Source organism: Egretta garzetta, unplaced genomic scaffold, assembly GCF_000687185.1.
Source record: "Egretta garzetta isolate BGI_Z169 unplaced genomic scaffold, ASM68718v1 scaffold159, whole genome shotgun sequence".
Lineage (NCBI taxonomy): Eukaryota > Metazoa > Chordata > Aves > Pelecaniformes > Ardeidae > Egretta > Egretta garzetta.
The window spans coordinates 237,900-254,397 of record NW_009260762.1 but is presented as its reverse complement, the minus strand read 5'-3'; the positions used below and the strand labels follow the sequence as shown (position 1 = coordinate 254,397).

Below are 16,498 nucleotides of genomic sequence, written 5' to 3'. Positions count from 1 at the left end.
CAATTTCTTTCACTGAAAAACAGATACGAAGTGAGTGAAGGAATCTATTGTGCTTCCAGACTGGACTTGTATACAGTTTTCTGTGGTTCGTGCTACTTTGACATATCAATTACGATTGCGTATCCGCCCTCTGTATTAAAAGCATTACGCGACTGTGTTCTCTGGCTCTTGGCTTGGAGCCTGCAACATCACGTCTGCGAGTGGTGCAGCTTGCAGCACTATAGGACATTTCAGTAGTTTCTGATTACAAAACGTGGCAAGCGGTGGTGAAAGCGTGCCCGACTCTGCTAAATGCCTTCGCATTCCCAGCAGGATCATCTCTTCTTTCCTTTTGGGTTGTGTCTTAATTAAACCGTGACAAGACAAATCTCCCCTCGCTGCGATGCCTGATGCGGGCGTCTGGGTGCCTGATGCTCCTTCCATAGCTTGCAGAGGATAATGTGGGCCACGTGAGATTAGAAGGACAGGCGAGCTCTTGTTTTCCTCCTGACTATAGAAGGTGATCGGAGCCGAATGGCTTCTTATGTAGACTTTTATGGCCACAAAGGTCTAACTTGAAACTGATGATCTCTGTGCCCGCTGGGGCTCAGATCAAGGTCTCTCCTGGAAACACTTTATCATCCCACATGCTCCTCAGTCAGACCTTTGACAAAGCCTTTGGTTTGGAAACCTGCTGGTCTCCCAACAGGGATGACATAGCCTATGTTGGTTTTCAGATCAGTCAAATATTCAGTTGCAATATGTAGAGCAAAATATAGTTTGTAGCAAGAAGCGCAGCAATGATTGACGGTACGCCCGCCATGTACTGCTGAGTGTCTGTTCTAGGAGAAACCAAGGAGTTAGGCCAAAAGCTTTAAAATCAGATGTTTTAATAATAGGTTCCTGCGTACTTCTGTATTTAGGCTGAGAGAGGCTCAAACGTTGCCTCTCAGAGATGCTGATTACAGGAATCCCATCCAACTCCTCCCTGATGATCAGAGAAGGAGGGACCTAGCACTGCTGAAAATTGTGTCCCTATCCTTGAATTTTTGTGCACCCAAACTGGAAGTTGTTGGATAACAGCTTTAATAAGAGGAGAACCAGAGAGCTTTTTTTTCAGTAACTTCCACAACAGATAAAGGATTTAGCTCTCAGACAATTTCTAGAGAAATTAAAATTAGGAATTAAGACACAACTCTGTCTAGAATCCTCTGATCTGTCAGAAAATCTCTTCTGGCTCTAGGTATTGCGATAGGTTACTGCTAAGCAATGTTGCTAACCTGTATTAATTTCAATTTCCCCTTGCAGTAATGCGTAGAAATCAATTCGGGATGGACATTTGCTGCCGGAAAGGATCCAGAAGCCCACTCCAGGAACTGTATAATCCCACCCAGGTGAGTGTCTCGTGGCTATGATCAAACTCACCAGCCCAGCGTACAAATACATTCTCTCTGGAAGGTATTTTGGTCTGTTTTTTCTCATTTATATGCAATAGGTGCCTTCAGCTTGGAGAACTGATACTGGGGCCTGTAGAGTTTGGCCATAAAGTTCTACAGTTTGAGCTAAGGGCCTGGTTTTTAACGGTTTTTAGTCATCTAATGATGTGGGCTACTCTAAATTTTTTTCTTAGGTACCTAAAAGCCTTAAAAATACTGCCTTTTAGATGTCGTAGCCAGAAGCCGAGGCATCATAATTTAATCTCTTGATTAACACACAGAGTAGCGCAGTGGGATGAGAGAATACGACACGATATACGTGAAACAAGGAGTGCGGTAAGACTGTAAATTGCAATAATAAGAATACATTAATAACATTTATATGGCTTTCGGGTAGCCAGCTGCCCTTCCTGTCTGGGCTCATTGCTTGTACAGAGTCTAGGCAATCCCAGTAGCTCACACTCTTCCTTACGTTGTGTGCTATTTAACACCTGATGGTCTTGGTGGGGGCTTAGGATAATCTAGGCTGGAGTTCTTCTTGTGACAAGCAGCGCAGGAAACCTACCTGAAATTTGTGCTCCCATTTGCTCCTCTCAATCAATTTATTCCCTACATGTGGGCTGAATTGGCACATTCAGGAGCAGCATTTCCTGTTGGCAGCCGAGAGGAAGTGCTGCCATTGAGAGAAAATGCCAGCTGACTATTAAACATATTTATTAAGGTTTAACAACCGCCTATTATATATTTATCCATCAATGAATACATTGAGTTTTACTAAATTGGCTATTAAAGAAAGTGACTATCCCAATAAATCTAACTTGTTAGATTTAACAAGGCAGTAAATGTTTTAAATACTATTTGATTATGAAGAGACTCACTATATAGTGTGCAAAACAAAGTCCAAGTGATTTAAAGTATTTATATGAAGAATTGACAACAACCCAAAGATACGCAATATCTGTTACGTAGCGCAGTAAAACTCCATTCGCTCGATAGTGTTGTTTTTATGAGCACAGGCTGACTTTCTAATTCAATTTGAATTCTGTGCATGGCTGGGAACATGAGTTTATCATACTAATATACTGGCCTTTATTGACCATTATGGGAGTTAGCATTGCGTGAATGGAAAGTGCATGTAAAAGCCCTGAAGAGGAACAATCCAGTGCTACAAAGGAAAAGTATTAGCATTTGCAGGTTAAATTTAAAGACTCTTTGCAGATGCTCAAGAAGCATGGGGAAGGGAAGAGAGGCTGGCTGACTAATTATTCTCTCTGGGGTCTGCTGTGTGTCAGTCAAAACCCCCTTGCCCTTTAATATCCGTTAAAGGCCATCCTGTAAGAAAGAAACATCCCTATCCATTGAAGGGCCGTAATCCCAGAGCCCTTGCAGGCTTGGTCAACTGAATTTTCCTGAGCTTCCTGAAGCAGGGGATGCAGCTGGCAGCTCCTTCGCTGCCTCTCCTTCCTTTCTGCATGCCCCGACCAAGCAAACCATTAACAGCCCTTTCTGGGCTCACCTACGAGCCAGCCAGAAAAGTCGATGTTTGAGGAAGCGTGGCAGTTCTTGCAGCTGATGTTGAACTAAGCAGATGATGTTTTTTACGCTGAAGTGTTTCCATCAGCTTGCTGACATCCGTTCTTATCAAGTTTTTAGTTTTTCTTTCTTTGCTTTTTGGATGGGGCTTTGCATGCTGCACTCACTCCTAGAGGGACTGGCAACGTCAGGCGAGCAAGTGCTTGCTTTTTATGAAAACAGTAACAAGCAAAGGTGGTGAGTAGAGGCTGCCGTAGAACACAGCAGATTGGAGATGACCCCTAGAATACTTCTTCAAGTATGTGGGTCATCTTTCTTTTCCATTTTCACCCAAAGAAACGTCTTCTCACCTTTCTTAGAGTGGCAGATTAGAGACTGGTTTATATTTTAGCAGTAGGGTGCTTGTTCCTCAAGAGTTCACCAGCAGTTGTGAGCGTGGGGGGATGGAGATCAGACCCCTAATCCTTCTCTGCAGTTCCTTGCTGAAGTAGTTGCGATCAGCCATTTGTAAAGTCAAGTCAGATGTCACTATATAATAAATGCACAATAAGATGTTTTTGGCCAAAATCTCTCTCTTACTGATCTAGATAATTGGAAACATTGGTTAGATCTTTAACCCTTGACCATCAGAACCTGCTGGACTCCTGGGGTGGTGAAGCCGTGTTTTTCTCCTGGATGCCAATGGCTGTGTGTGCCATCACAGGAACTCTTTAGCACTCAGTTTAGCTGCCTCAGAAGAATGGTGGAGGTGATCAAGCAGGTATTTGTAGTTCTCCTTGTAGTTCAAAGGAATCTGTTTAATTCAAACACTAGACTTCATCTGCTGAAAGATGCCCTGCAGCTATGGCTTTAGATTACGACAAACTGTGATTTTTTAAAGGTAGGAAACTTTAAATATTTAATGTGTCCATGTGCATGTTTCTTACATGATCTAGTATAACAGGAGAACGCACCTATGGCTCATCATCCTCTACGACAGAGCGCATGTGCTTCAGGTTTCCTCGCATAGGCAGCAGTGTGCAACCATGACTCCTGCTGTTCCTGGGAATGGCTCCAGGACCCCCAAGATGGCTGGGCAAGGGAGGGGACTGTATGGGGCTCCCTGCTTTGATACGGTATTAAGGGCTCATATGTCCTCACATGGAGCATGCTCCTGTCTGTTCCTTATCAGGGGAGATGAGAGTTTGGCGATAGGTTGAAATAGGTGCCAGATAGGGTCAATACTCAGATATAACATGTTGTAGTTTAATATGAATAAGGTTTTCCTACTGTGTGTTCTGCATCAGGTTGCACTGCCCTCATAAAACCCCGTTGGAGACAGGTTGATTTACACCAGCTGAGAGTTTGACTACGGGTATTTACCGTGTAGACACATAACAGCCTCTCTGGTCCTGCGCTGTTTTGTTTCCTTCTATGGAGTTGTTTGAGTTGTTTGCAGATGCCATCATTTGTCTCTTGGATCTCTTTTGGCTTGGTAAATGATTGTGAAAAGGAAAGGAAAGGAAGAGAGAGAAGAAGAAAAGAAAAAAGGAAAAAGAAAATGTGAAAAACAGAAAGGAAGATTTGGCTTGAGTAAATTAACATGTAGCAATGACCTGGACTGGTGCCTTGTAAGAGCTGAATGTTAGAATTGCAGTCAAATTTTCAGTGGACTGATCATAATTGTTCGTACATTCGGTGGAGAAGGAGAGGATAAATGGCTGGAGATAGCACTGAATTAGGGCCAGAGAAAGTGTCCATAACAAAGCCCATGTGTTATTCATGGCTTAGTTGAGTGTCTGGCCTTGTGATTATTGTAAAAGTCAGAACAATGCTTTTGCTCTTTTGCTTGTTGTAATAGAGCAGAATGTGGGAAGTGCATTTGTCTGTGGACAAAAGATTTCTTCTCTAGGGCTTTCGCTGCAAGATTTTTCATGAGCACTAATATACCATGAGGGAAAGAAAAGTCAATAAAACTGAACTGGATTTACACTGAGTAAGTGGATTTCCAGGCTGTGGCCTCCGCATACATGACAGGCAGTGTGCAGCGTGTCTCTGAGACCCTATTATCTTTTTTTTTCCTTTCATTTTAAGGTAGAGGTTTAGTAATAAGGTGCAGAGGTACCTGACGCAAATTTTGAGGGCTGAAACAGACCATTTCTTTAATGAGTTTATTAAAAAGCCAGTTAGGATCTGTATTAAGCAGAACTATTTTCTTTCTGCCACATAGTTGTAAATGGAAAGAGAAAGAGGATTCAACACACAGCAAGTAGCAAAGCAAAAAATCTAGACATAACTGAACACAGATGGAGAGCCTTGCAGGAATGTGACATAAGCTTGCATTGTATCTTGGGTGGGGTTTTTTTTTTGTATATGAAACCCCATGAATTTAAGAATATGGGTAGACAAATATTTGCAAGACATATTCTTAGAAGACAACATATGCAACTATATATTGTAATTTGCATGACTGAGTACAGCTCCACTGCTCCAAAAATAACAGATAATTGTGGGGCAGCCCATTGAGCTGGAGTCACTGGAAGTTCAGAATTGGGCAGCATCATACTTGAGGCTTACACATGTCAGTGGTTAACATTGATCTGTTTGGTGCAATGAAATTGCAAATGATTACAAGAAATTGCAAACCAAAATAGACCAAATGGTAAAGGATTGGGAAATAATTGCATCTTTGAAGTTAGAATTTGTCTTTTAGTTGTCAAGATTAACATTTAATTCTCATTAAATACAGGCTGCATCATTGTCTGATCTAACTGTCTAGACTGCTGAGAGAAACACAGCAGAGATCCAGTCCTTTATCCATTAGGATCCAAATCCAAGGATGAGTTTGTTTCAGTTTCTTGTTCGACATTGCCCGACTTCAATTTGTGAGTCAACTCGACTCTTTCACTGAAGGTCACACTGTTTGCCATTTGTTACTTGCCTTTTCAAACACCTTTCTTTTTGTCGAGGAGATTTATTTCTAGGTAGCTGCTTTTGGTGTAGCTGGAGTCCGGATGTCTGGTGATTTGGTAAATCTGCTGAGTCAGAGCTGTGGATGTCATGTCGCCTTTGTGTTATGAAATTGTATTGGACTGGTTTGGAGCAGCCATCACGAAATGGCCCATTTCTTTTATTACTTCTGTATTTTTTCTCCCCTCCGTCCCACCAAGTGAAAGGAAGAAAGTGAGCTGTTGCCTTGAAGATGGTGTTTATGCATCCTCAGTCACCTCAGGCCTCAAATGCTCCTTTTTTAGAGCTGCTGTGTGATTATCCGTGGCTCAGGCTGCCTGGATAGCATCAGCAAACATCAACCTGCTTCAGCCCACATCACTCAACTTTCGTCTGGGTTGGTAACTTCCTATCTTCAGTTGATTTCCACTCACTAGGATGACTCTGTGGGCAGCTGTACCAGTTCCTGGACAGAGGTTTGTGGTGAGCTTCGTGGTCTGAGCTCTATAGACCCATCATCCACAGCACTTTGAACCAAAGGTTCAAATGCCTAAAACCTGGTATTTCTGCCCTTGGTGATCATGAGGTGCTGAGCACCGTGTAGTTTGTTTCTGTGTGCTTCAGTTTCTTGTTCTTAGAAACACAAAAACCAAAGGGCAGGCCATTGAGTAGGATGAAAGGTCCAGTTTGCCTGGCGTTTTGTCTCCAGCAGCAGGTGACCAGGACAGACTACAAGAAGGATAAATAACTCCTAATACTCTGTCAATGCGCAACAGCCTGTGGGGCGCAAGCTTCCTGAGCCAGACACGTGTCAGCTACATCATTCAAGAAGAGCCTGAGATGCCAGACAATTACTGTATCCATCAAAAGGGGGGAAAAAAACATAGGTCTCCAAAGTTACTTGCCAATTTCAGTAGGGCAAGAAGATCACACCAGCACTATACACCAGTGCCATACACTACTTTTTCCTCCCTTTTCCACGTATATATTTTCTGGGTGCTGAATTTCCTCCCAAGGACAGCAATACAGATATCCTGATGTGAACTTAGGCGTACAAGAAGCAGTGCGGCTTATCTAAAGAACAGTGAGTTAGAATTTATTGATGCTTTGCAACTGAGGTCATAGTCATAAATACGTGCGTGTCCTCCTTGAGGGCAAGAAGTGGCCCAAAAGTTTTACCAATACTGAAAACATATGTGTGTGACTGATGCTGATCTTTGTAGGCAAATCTGTGCAGATAACAACAGCATTGTAAGTGCAGCTCGTAATCACAGTATTTGACTGATCGTAGATTAAAAAACTCCTTAATGGAAAAGATGCAGAAGGGAAGAAAAGTCAATGTACAATGCCAAACTTTGGGTACATAGTCCTGTTGGTAAACAACAACTTTATATCTGATTAGCCTCCCTTGCCACAGCAAAATGCCTGCTGATGAAAGAGGAGCTAATTGATTTACTCCGTGGATGACTTCTCATGCAAAGACATTACTTACGGTCGTGCTTGGAAGTCGTAAAACAGCAGCTGGTCTGGGATGAAATATTACATTAACCTTAGCAGAAAAATTGCACTAGTGAGAATGCTTTGTTATTAATTACTGATTACAAATGATAAGAGCCTGTTTTAGAAGCAGGGGAAAGGACTCAGAGAGGGGAGGGTTTCAGGTACAGTCTGCTTCACAAATCATTCGTTGTGACATGATGGATGCCTTTGTAAGTCAAGAGGAATTAATCAGACAAGTATGTACAGTAACTACCAGCACTCAAGGCCAGAATTATCCCCAGGACATGCTCATTCAAGTTACTGCAGTGCATTGGGATGAATTTTTGGGCACCTGTGTTTAATAAAAGACTTGTTACCTGCATGAAATGAAAAAATACAGTCGTCACTCAAAATAGCTCAGATTTCCTTGATAGAAAAAGAAGCAGAGACACCTCTTTTTAATTTCTCCAGTCCTTAACTCATATTTTATTATTTTGAGAGCACATGAGTTTTAATATAAAGGCTTTCTGGAGGCATAAAAGTATGAGAAGAAAGATTTAATAATACAGGAGACATGGCCAAAACCAAAAGGGTTGTATGTATTGAAGGGGAAAGAGGATAACAGAGCTTTCAAAACGCGGTATCTGTGTGCAACGTGTGGGCTCCCTGCTAGACAAGCACTTGGGCAGCTGGGTGGAGAGAAGACCTGGGCTCCAGCACTCCAACCCGGTGCCGTTCGGCAGCTTTTTGTTTTTAATTGCCTCCAAATCGGGCCTGTGGTGATCTGAACCATTCTGGTTTCAGTCAAACGCTTGCTCCCAACTGAGTAATGTTCAAATGGGCACCTTTTTCTGCATTAAGTTCCCTTTTTTTCCTCCCACTTGAAATTTATTTACCAGAAAACCTGGATAATCATACCTCAAAATGCAGGGGGATGTGGCGGTTTGGAGGATTAGGACGCAAAGGACAGTGGGAGAATATCAGGGTTTGCAAATAGGTGTAATGAGCAGAGATTTCTGCCACCGGCTCCTGCAGAGGCAGAGTGCATTGCTTCTGCCTGCGCTTTAATGAGCATCGCTGGGCTAAGTAGCTGTATCCCAAGGTTCTCAGCCTAAACCTTGTAAACTGTAGCCTCTCTTGCTTATTTCTGGTGCAGGTAGTTGTTGGGCAGCTTTCTCCATCGTGTGAAGGGTAGCAACGGTGTTTATTTAAGCATCTGCCTTTTTTTTCCTCTGTGTTTTCTGTTATCAAAGAGATTTCTTAACTCTCTGCAGCAGCATCGTAGCCCACTTGCAACAGGGCCAGATGATCTCTTTAAATCCGGAGAGCCCAGCTGCAACCTCTCTCTCCCCAAGGGACTGTAATGTATCCCAATAGACATAATTATGATAATAAGAGAATACAGACATAAAACCTATCTACTGGCACTTGTAATTCTCATTTACTATCTAACTTTAATATTAAGGAGGGGTAGAAGAAGTTGTTAAATTTGCAATTATTTTCAAGAGATTAGATTTCCCAAGTCCCATTTTTACAGACTTAACTGTGTCTGTCGTAGCACCTCAAGTCCTACAAACTGACCTGCAATATTCATTGATATTGCATGTAATAGTGATATGTATTATTCATTCACTTTTTAGCTCTGTACGATATAAATTGGCCTCAGTAATGTAACCAGCTGCACCTTACCAAAGCCTTCTTTGCTAAAAGTGCAATAATCTGCTTGTCTGTTTATGCCGAGAGATTTGGGAATGCTTCTCTGTAAATACCACAGGCAAAGCAAGATTAAAATACTGCCCCTTGAAAGAAGCCAGGGTGCCTTTTGGGACTAGTGTGTGAAGGAAATTCATGGTACTGTAGGGATGCAGCCTGGTGGAGTTTTTGTACAAGTGTGCAAATCATTAAATCAAGTACAGATTATTTCAGGATGCTTTCCAAGTAAGTTTTCTCTTTGCTGAAGTGTGTGAGGAGGAGTAAGGTGGGTCAAGGTGGGTGCTGCAGTCTAATCCATACCGCTCGTGCGGAAGCACGCGTCTCCTCCCACGGCGCTATGCCACATGGTTATGGACAGGGCTGAGCAAAAATGTCAGCTGGAAAACACGCGGTTTGGGGATGGCTGAAACGAGCTGTGAATTTGGGCTGAGTTCTTCCATTAGTACTAGCTGGGAGACACTTGGGTTGGCTTGGGGTTGATCTCACAGGTGTGTGCAGGGTAATGATGGACTTGACGCAATTTGACTGTGCACCCCATAGTTGGCAGCGGGGCGCTCAAATCACGTACATGGGTGACACAGTGCAGTGGGTGTCTTCAGCCTCTCCTCTTGATCATAGAATCATAGAATGTTTTGGGTTGGAAGGGACCCCTAGAGGTCATCTAGTCCAACCCCCCTGCAGTGAGCAGGGACACCGCTAACCAGATCAGGTTGCTCAGAGCCCCGTCCAACCTGGCCTTGAATGTTTCCAGGGATGGGGCCTCCACTGCCTCTCTGGGCAACCTGTTCCAGTGTTTCACCACCCTCACTGTAAAGAATTTCTTCCTTATATCCAGTCTAAACCTACCCTGCTTCAGTTTAAAACCATTACCCCTTGTCCTGTCACAGCTGGCCCTACTAAAAAGATTGATGCTGTCTTGCGTTCTGAAACTAAATAGAAGAAATGGGCAGGATTTCAGGCTAACAGGCTCCTTAATAAGCCTCTTGTCATGCTGATCTGAGGCTGCAATAGAGTAAGAGCCACGGTCATTTTAAGACCTTGTGTGCTCCCCTGTTGGTCTAGTAAAGCAAGGAGAAAATTGTGCCTTGCTCTGTCAATCATCTTGTTTGTCTGATATCATCAGACCCTCATGACAGCAGTGATTCAGAGTTCAATGAATCCAAAGTATGAACTGGAGGGGGCCCAGGCTGTCGCGGCCGATGGTCAGGGCGCTCACCCAGAACCGGAGAACCGGGAGCCAAATTGCTGCAAGCGGAGGACGACGTGCCCCCTGCACGGGAAGCACCCTGACTGCTGCTTGTTGGAGTTGTTCTCATGTTTGCTTGTTTAATCATCAGACTGAAAGATTGGTTGTTTCAGTAATCATCACCCGGGCCAGCCACACTTAAACTGCCTTTGTTCACTAGTTTTCAGACCTTCCTTCTTAGTCATATGGAAGAGGTGTGGAAAGAAAAGGAAAAAGTATTTTTACAAGGTAATGCCTATGCAGCATTTGAACACAGCAAACCCAGTGTTTATATTGCATATGTCTTTTTTTTTACCTCTATAAAAACAACTTAGTAACAATCATACTGGGGCCACTCAAGTCGATCTTTGTTGCATGGCCAACCTGTAGCAGTTGTGTATCCTGCTGTGGATGGGGTCTCCTGTCTGAATCATCCCTACGTTTTGCGGGGCAACGGCAAAATGTGGGGGGCAAAATGAAAACAAAATTTTATTTCCTTCACGCTGAGCCTATTGTGTCGTTGCACTGAAGGGGGAGAGTGGCTTTGTATTCTAGGTTTTCCAGCATGCTGTCAGCGTAGATGTTTCTGTCCATTCATAACCTTGGGAGAAAAGTGAAACCTGATCTCTTGAAAATTGATGGCAAAAATCCTAAGCTCTAAAGAGGCCAAACTTCCAGTTAAGTGATCTGGTCCAGGGGATCAGAAGGGAGCTATTAATTGCAACCGTTGTTTTATCTCCCTTTTCCCCGTTCCACACATTCTTTTGCACTAGAAAATGCTGAAGTGTGTAAGTCTGATGCTGAAAAGATTGCCTTTTTTTTTTTTTCCTGGTAGCAACATAATAACTATAGCCAAACCAAAGAGACTTGGCAAACTTACAGTGCACTGAAGTTTATATGTATTTCTGGTGCCTGGAAAGTCCAGGAAGGAGTGTTCCTTTCTTTTCGATCTTAAATCACATCTGAACAGTATTCTGAGTGTGGTTCCAGCACAGGGCTAAAAGCAAAACATTACATTCAAGCTTTAGAGGAACAGTAAAAAAATCACAGTATTCCTGCAGTCAGATTGCCTGGCTGCACAGCAAATTAGCAAACCTCTGTAGCTATCAAATTGGTGCCCTAATATAAATCTTTCCTCTTCTCCCTGTAAATGTGGGCTGTGTCTTAGATCATTTCAGACAAGCATCTGGGGATTAGTAAGAGGAAGTGAATATTAATTCAATTAGAGGACAGAAGATGAAGGTACAAGCTGGCGCAGGGAATTGATATCAGGAGCCGAAGTAACAAAGACATCTCTAGCTGGGAGAGGACAGATTCATCTATTCAAGTCAGGCTTGGCTTTTGCCTTGCATACATTTTACTTATGAAATGGTAGTTGAAGGAGTTGTATTTACATAGCAATATAGTTAATGTCATATTTTGGGAACTAAGCCTTGATGTCAATAGATGGATGGAGAGCTGGACAGCAGATGCACAGTGGTAGCTTTTAGTTCATTTTGATACATTAAATATTCATAATAAGCTCAGCTGAAGGAGAAAAGAAATAATTCATTGAACTGGTAAGGAGAAGCTGAAGTCGTTGGTACTTCTCCAAAGCGTAACGTCTTACTTAATGCAAATTGAATGAGGGTTCCCGTGGTGAAGGTGAGATGCAATATTAGGTACTTCTACAATTGCTGCTTTCTTGCTGTAAGAGATTGGTTGTGCCGGTGACATCACCCTATGAAGCAATAGCCAAGAGTGACTATTCTGAGCAGTTTGTGTAGGCACAGCAGAGGCTTTTCCCTTCTTTTTTTTTTTTCCATGGTTTTGGACCTACAAAAGCCTGTGCATGGACTTTTTCTCATTTAAATGCCACATATTTCCAGCCTGGAAACAAATCCTTCCACACTGCGCTTCCCAGGCATGGGCACGCTGTCACTGAGTGGGTGAGTCCCCCCGCTCACCCGCTCTATGCACGCTCCCATTTGTGCATGGTTTGCTGCTAATCTGAGTCTCCTTCTGAAGAATGTTGGTGCTCTGCTCTCTACCTTTATGCATGGGTGTGAGCCTGCAGAGATGCTTTTGCCTCTGTTTCTGCGCAGTTTCTAGCCCATGTAGGGCTTGGCCTCTTGGCAAGGACTCGGGGGCTCTGGGGTAACGCTGAAAACTAATGCAATGTGCATATAAAAATACATGGTTGTGTATGTTTGGGAATAAATTTTCCACCATAGACAGCTTTGCATTGACAGTACGATGGTGGAGTGCGATGCGCACAGCTGAGTCACGTCCAGCTCCCAAACAGCCTCGCAGGGCTCCGTTACGCCGCACGCAGGGTGTCTCGCTGTAGGGGTAGGAGTAAGTCTGCTGCTTTCTCTGCAGCTGTTTTTATCTTCTTCATTTCATGTAAACTTGGGTTAATAAACTGTTGCTGAATTTGCAGCTGTGTGCAGGGGGGTAAGGTTGTCTCTTTGCCAAGACCTGCTTCTCTGCTCTCGCCATTCCTCCTCCCCACTTCCTCCAGCCCTGAAGTCTCCTCAGCCTGACGTCTGCAGCTCTGGTCAGTCTCCCTCTCCCATTCCTACCTTTTATCTTACAAAAACGAGAATATTTTTACACGAGTTACTGTACAGGTTTATGGTCATGGCTTTATCAGAAAGCGGTGGAGCCAGACAGTGAGAGAACAAGGGTTGACAGTCGATGGCAAAGCAGATAGAGAGGAGAGACTTGTCCCTCTGAAAATTACGCTCTCATTTATTTATTTATTTTTAGTCAACTAGTGCAAAAACAAGCCAGGCAAAAGAAAAGATTTTTGTCTGTCTGCTGGTACCAATGTCTTCTTTTGAGTTTATGAAAAGCAGTATTGCTTTTACTGGGAACGTAGAAAAAAATCTTTTGTGTCAAGAAAGTAATAGCAGGTCAGCTCTTGCCTTTATTAAAGATGGAGAGAGCTAGAAACAGGCAGCACAAGATCTGTGGTTTCACCTCCAACAACCTCTGAAGAGGTCATGGGACACTGAAATGTAAATGCATCGAAGGGCTGTGTTTTCAAAGGAGATGTAACAGATCGCTCTGTGCATCCTGCTTACAATCCCTGAGTTACGCAGCTGCTATGTAGCAGACGGATAGGTGGAGTTTTCAAGCATCACCTTCATGCCCTGCGCAGAGTATCATGTCCTGGTCCTCTTTGACAGACCCACTTCAATTTTCACTTGGGCTGTTAAGTGAGTTACTGTATAAAATATTGACGCTGAAGGAAGAAAACTGCCTTTTTACCCAAGCGTAAATGATCTTGAAACAAAATACATGGGATAAAAGAATGATTTCTTAGGCAGGTTTAATGAATAATTGATTTCTGCTTCTCATGACATTATCAGTGTAATTAAATCGGTGGCTAAGGAAGTAAGACAGAAGGTATCATCTGCTAAGACACCGCATCTCTCTATCTGACCATTGGCAAAGTACTGCCATCTGTTATTAAAGGCTGTCCTGCAGTCGTGCAGGTTCAAGATCTGGTGTGTCACTAACAAATCAGTCTTGTATAAGCACCAGCATGATAAAAATCCATGTATTCAGTCAGTCATCTGCATCCAAAAATAACCTAAATAAGCTTTCTTCCACCCCTGCCAAACCCGCTCCTGTCTTTGGAAGCCGTGCATTGAAATGGTTCTTGCTTGGTGCAGATTGGCTTTGCACCGCCTATGTGGGTATTGGCGTGTGTTTCCAGTGGATCTGCAACAGAACTACTGGTGATCACTGACTTGGGTCACACACCAAGCCCCAGAAAACAGTTGCTGTTGTGCTTCCTTTTGCTCCGTTAAGAAGTATGCTGAAAAATCAGAGTGGCCTGAATGGAGGATAGGAAAGCAGTCTGGATGCAACTGGGCTTGGCCAGCGTGTGTATCTTCAGGAAACACTTATCTGGGACTGTTGTTTCTTCACATGGGCTCTGCGTAGGAGAAATAGGGCATGGAGGGTAATTGCAGAGGCCAAGCAAAGATAAAACTAAAGGGGAGACCTCAGCCTGCAGCTGCAGGCACTGTCAATAAACCACTCATTTAGAAATTACAGTTACATTTTTATTACAGTTAACAACTACTGGCGCTTTATTCTGTGAAATTAATTCTGAGAAGCAGCTTCTGACTTCCCTTAAAGTAACATCTCCTGGACGGGCATCGCAGGGGTCTCTTGGAATAACGTGCTCCCTTGTGCGTCCTTGCTGTCGCACACATCAGCCTCAGGTCCCTCACACAGTGAGGTGCTGGAGTGCACTTCGCTGCAAAGCTGCAAGTCCGCATGGAATAGGAAATCTAAATACCGTACTGCTTGGCAGGTCAGTGTGTATGAGATGAAATGGTCCGATGTCTTTCGAAAGTCAATGGAGATCTTTTTGCCAGCTCTTGCAGATGTTGGAGCAGCCCCTTGTATCACGCATAAGAGGAATCTCATCCAGCGGCTACTGAATTCAGCAGAAAGACTCCCCCAGAGTGGCTTACTTTGCCATGGGGTCAGTCCCTTAGTTGCACAGACTTAAGGAAACGCTCCCTTCACCTTGTTAGCAGCTCTGATTGCGTTATAAATACTACACTGAGCCCCTGGTCCTGGTGAACGAACGCCTATTCAGCGATACTCAGCCATGCATACTGTAGTCCATGTCTCTAAGTGTGGGAACGTTAATGCTTCCATTCAGCCACCATAATGATAATACAGTAATCATCATCACGTCAGAGTCGCAGCAGTAGTGGCCTGGCAAGGCGCAGTTCTTGCACCCTGCGGTGCTGCAGCTATGTTCAGCCAGTGCTCCTGTCTGAGCTCGTTTGCGCAACGAGCACGCCCTACGTTTTAATGCTGGTTTTGCCATTAGTATTTTTTGTCATCAGATCGCGATGTCACCGATTCCACACTTGTAAAATGAATTATGCCGGTTTATCTATTTCTCAGGGGCATATCGGTGGTATAATTATTGTCTGCACAGTGTTTTGATTGTAGAAAATGACAAGTATAATTACCGGTTACAAGTTAAATTGTGCACCTACCAAAACTACACAGCTGCCATGAGACGCAGCTCTTCAATTCCTCACTTACTTGAAGGCAAGCCAAGTATTTGGTCCTAACTATACTGAATCTAAATCAAGATGTACCAGTTTGATTTTCTGACATGTAACATTGTCACCGCAGCATCCGCCAATATATACCCAGTCTGAAATGTTCGTCTAAATGGCACCAGGGAGAGCCAATGCTTGTGTGGAGGCCTTTACAGACGGAGGGCAAACTGCTTTCTCATGCACAAATATGAACATGCATGTGTGCATACCCCAGCTGCCGCTGAAATCTCTGAATTAGGGATGTGCACAGTCCTGCCAACAGATTTTGTACCAGTCTTGAAAAGTGATGTTTTTGTATGCCCGGTGCTTTATTATGCATACAAAATACGCATTAGTAATCCTGAATTTTGATTCCACAAGATGTACTTGCATGACTGGGTATGGCAGCCTTTCTGTACTCCAGCTGCCGAGCTTTGAGCTGAAACGAGTAATTCTCAATGGGAAGAGTAATTGTTGCAGCTCAGAATTAAGCGGCTAATCATTAGGAATTCAATTGGCATGAAGTGCACAACATTAATCATGATACACTAACGTGTCATCGATGTGGATGTAGTGTGTACTCCACTGAATTTTGCTAACTAATATATGTGGGGTTTATTGGAAAGGGTTAACGTGTGCTCTGTTGTTAAGCGCGATGTGGGAGTGTCAGAGGCTGAGAACCAAGGGGTTTTCAAGAGACCACCCTGCTGTCAAGGAACTCACAAGTGTGGGCTGAAACCTTTAGAAAGGTACCTTTTTTTCTGAAATCTGATACTGAAGTTGACACTAAAGGCAGAGCTTGAACAAAGTAGTGTGCAGTGCCAAATACTAAAATCCTACATGCCCTGAATATCTCTCTGCCATGACCAGGGAGTCCCAGCTTGCACCAGGAGTGCGGCTGGGTTGCATGTATAGAATCATAGAATCACAGAATGTTTTGGGTTGGAAGGGACCCCTAGAGGTCATCTAGTCCAACCCCCACTGGGGGGACTAGATGGGACCTAGCTGGGACATCTCAATGCTGCTTTCAAGCACGAGGTAGATCTGGTCCGCTCCGGAGGGGGGGACTTTACCACCCACCTGACAACTTTCACCAGCACCCTCGGGCCCCAGCGGCACGCACCGGCTGTGATCTGCGTCCC

The 16,498-nt window shown here is 43.7% G+C and overlaps 1 protein-coding gene across 1 annotated transcript in view; it reads left to right on the top strand.

Moving 5' to 3' along the window:
* Positions 1 to 779: 779 nt before the first annotated feature.
* Positions 780 to 16,498, top strand: part of CHST11 (carbohydrate sulfotransferase 11) — a 96,107-nt gene continuing 80,388 nt past the window's right edge. Inside the window, exons 1-2 of the mRNA XM_009646069.2 lie at positions 780 to 789; positions 1,288 to 1,373. Coding sequence (XP_009644364.1) covers positions 780 to 789; positions 1,288 to 1,373 — 96 coding nt within the window. The remainder of the gene's footprint in view (positions 790 to 1,287; positions 1,374 to 16,498) is intronic.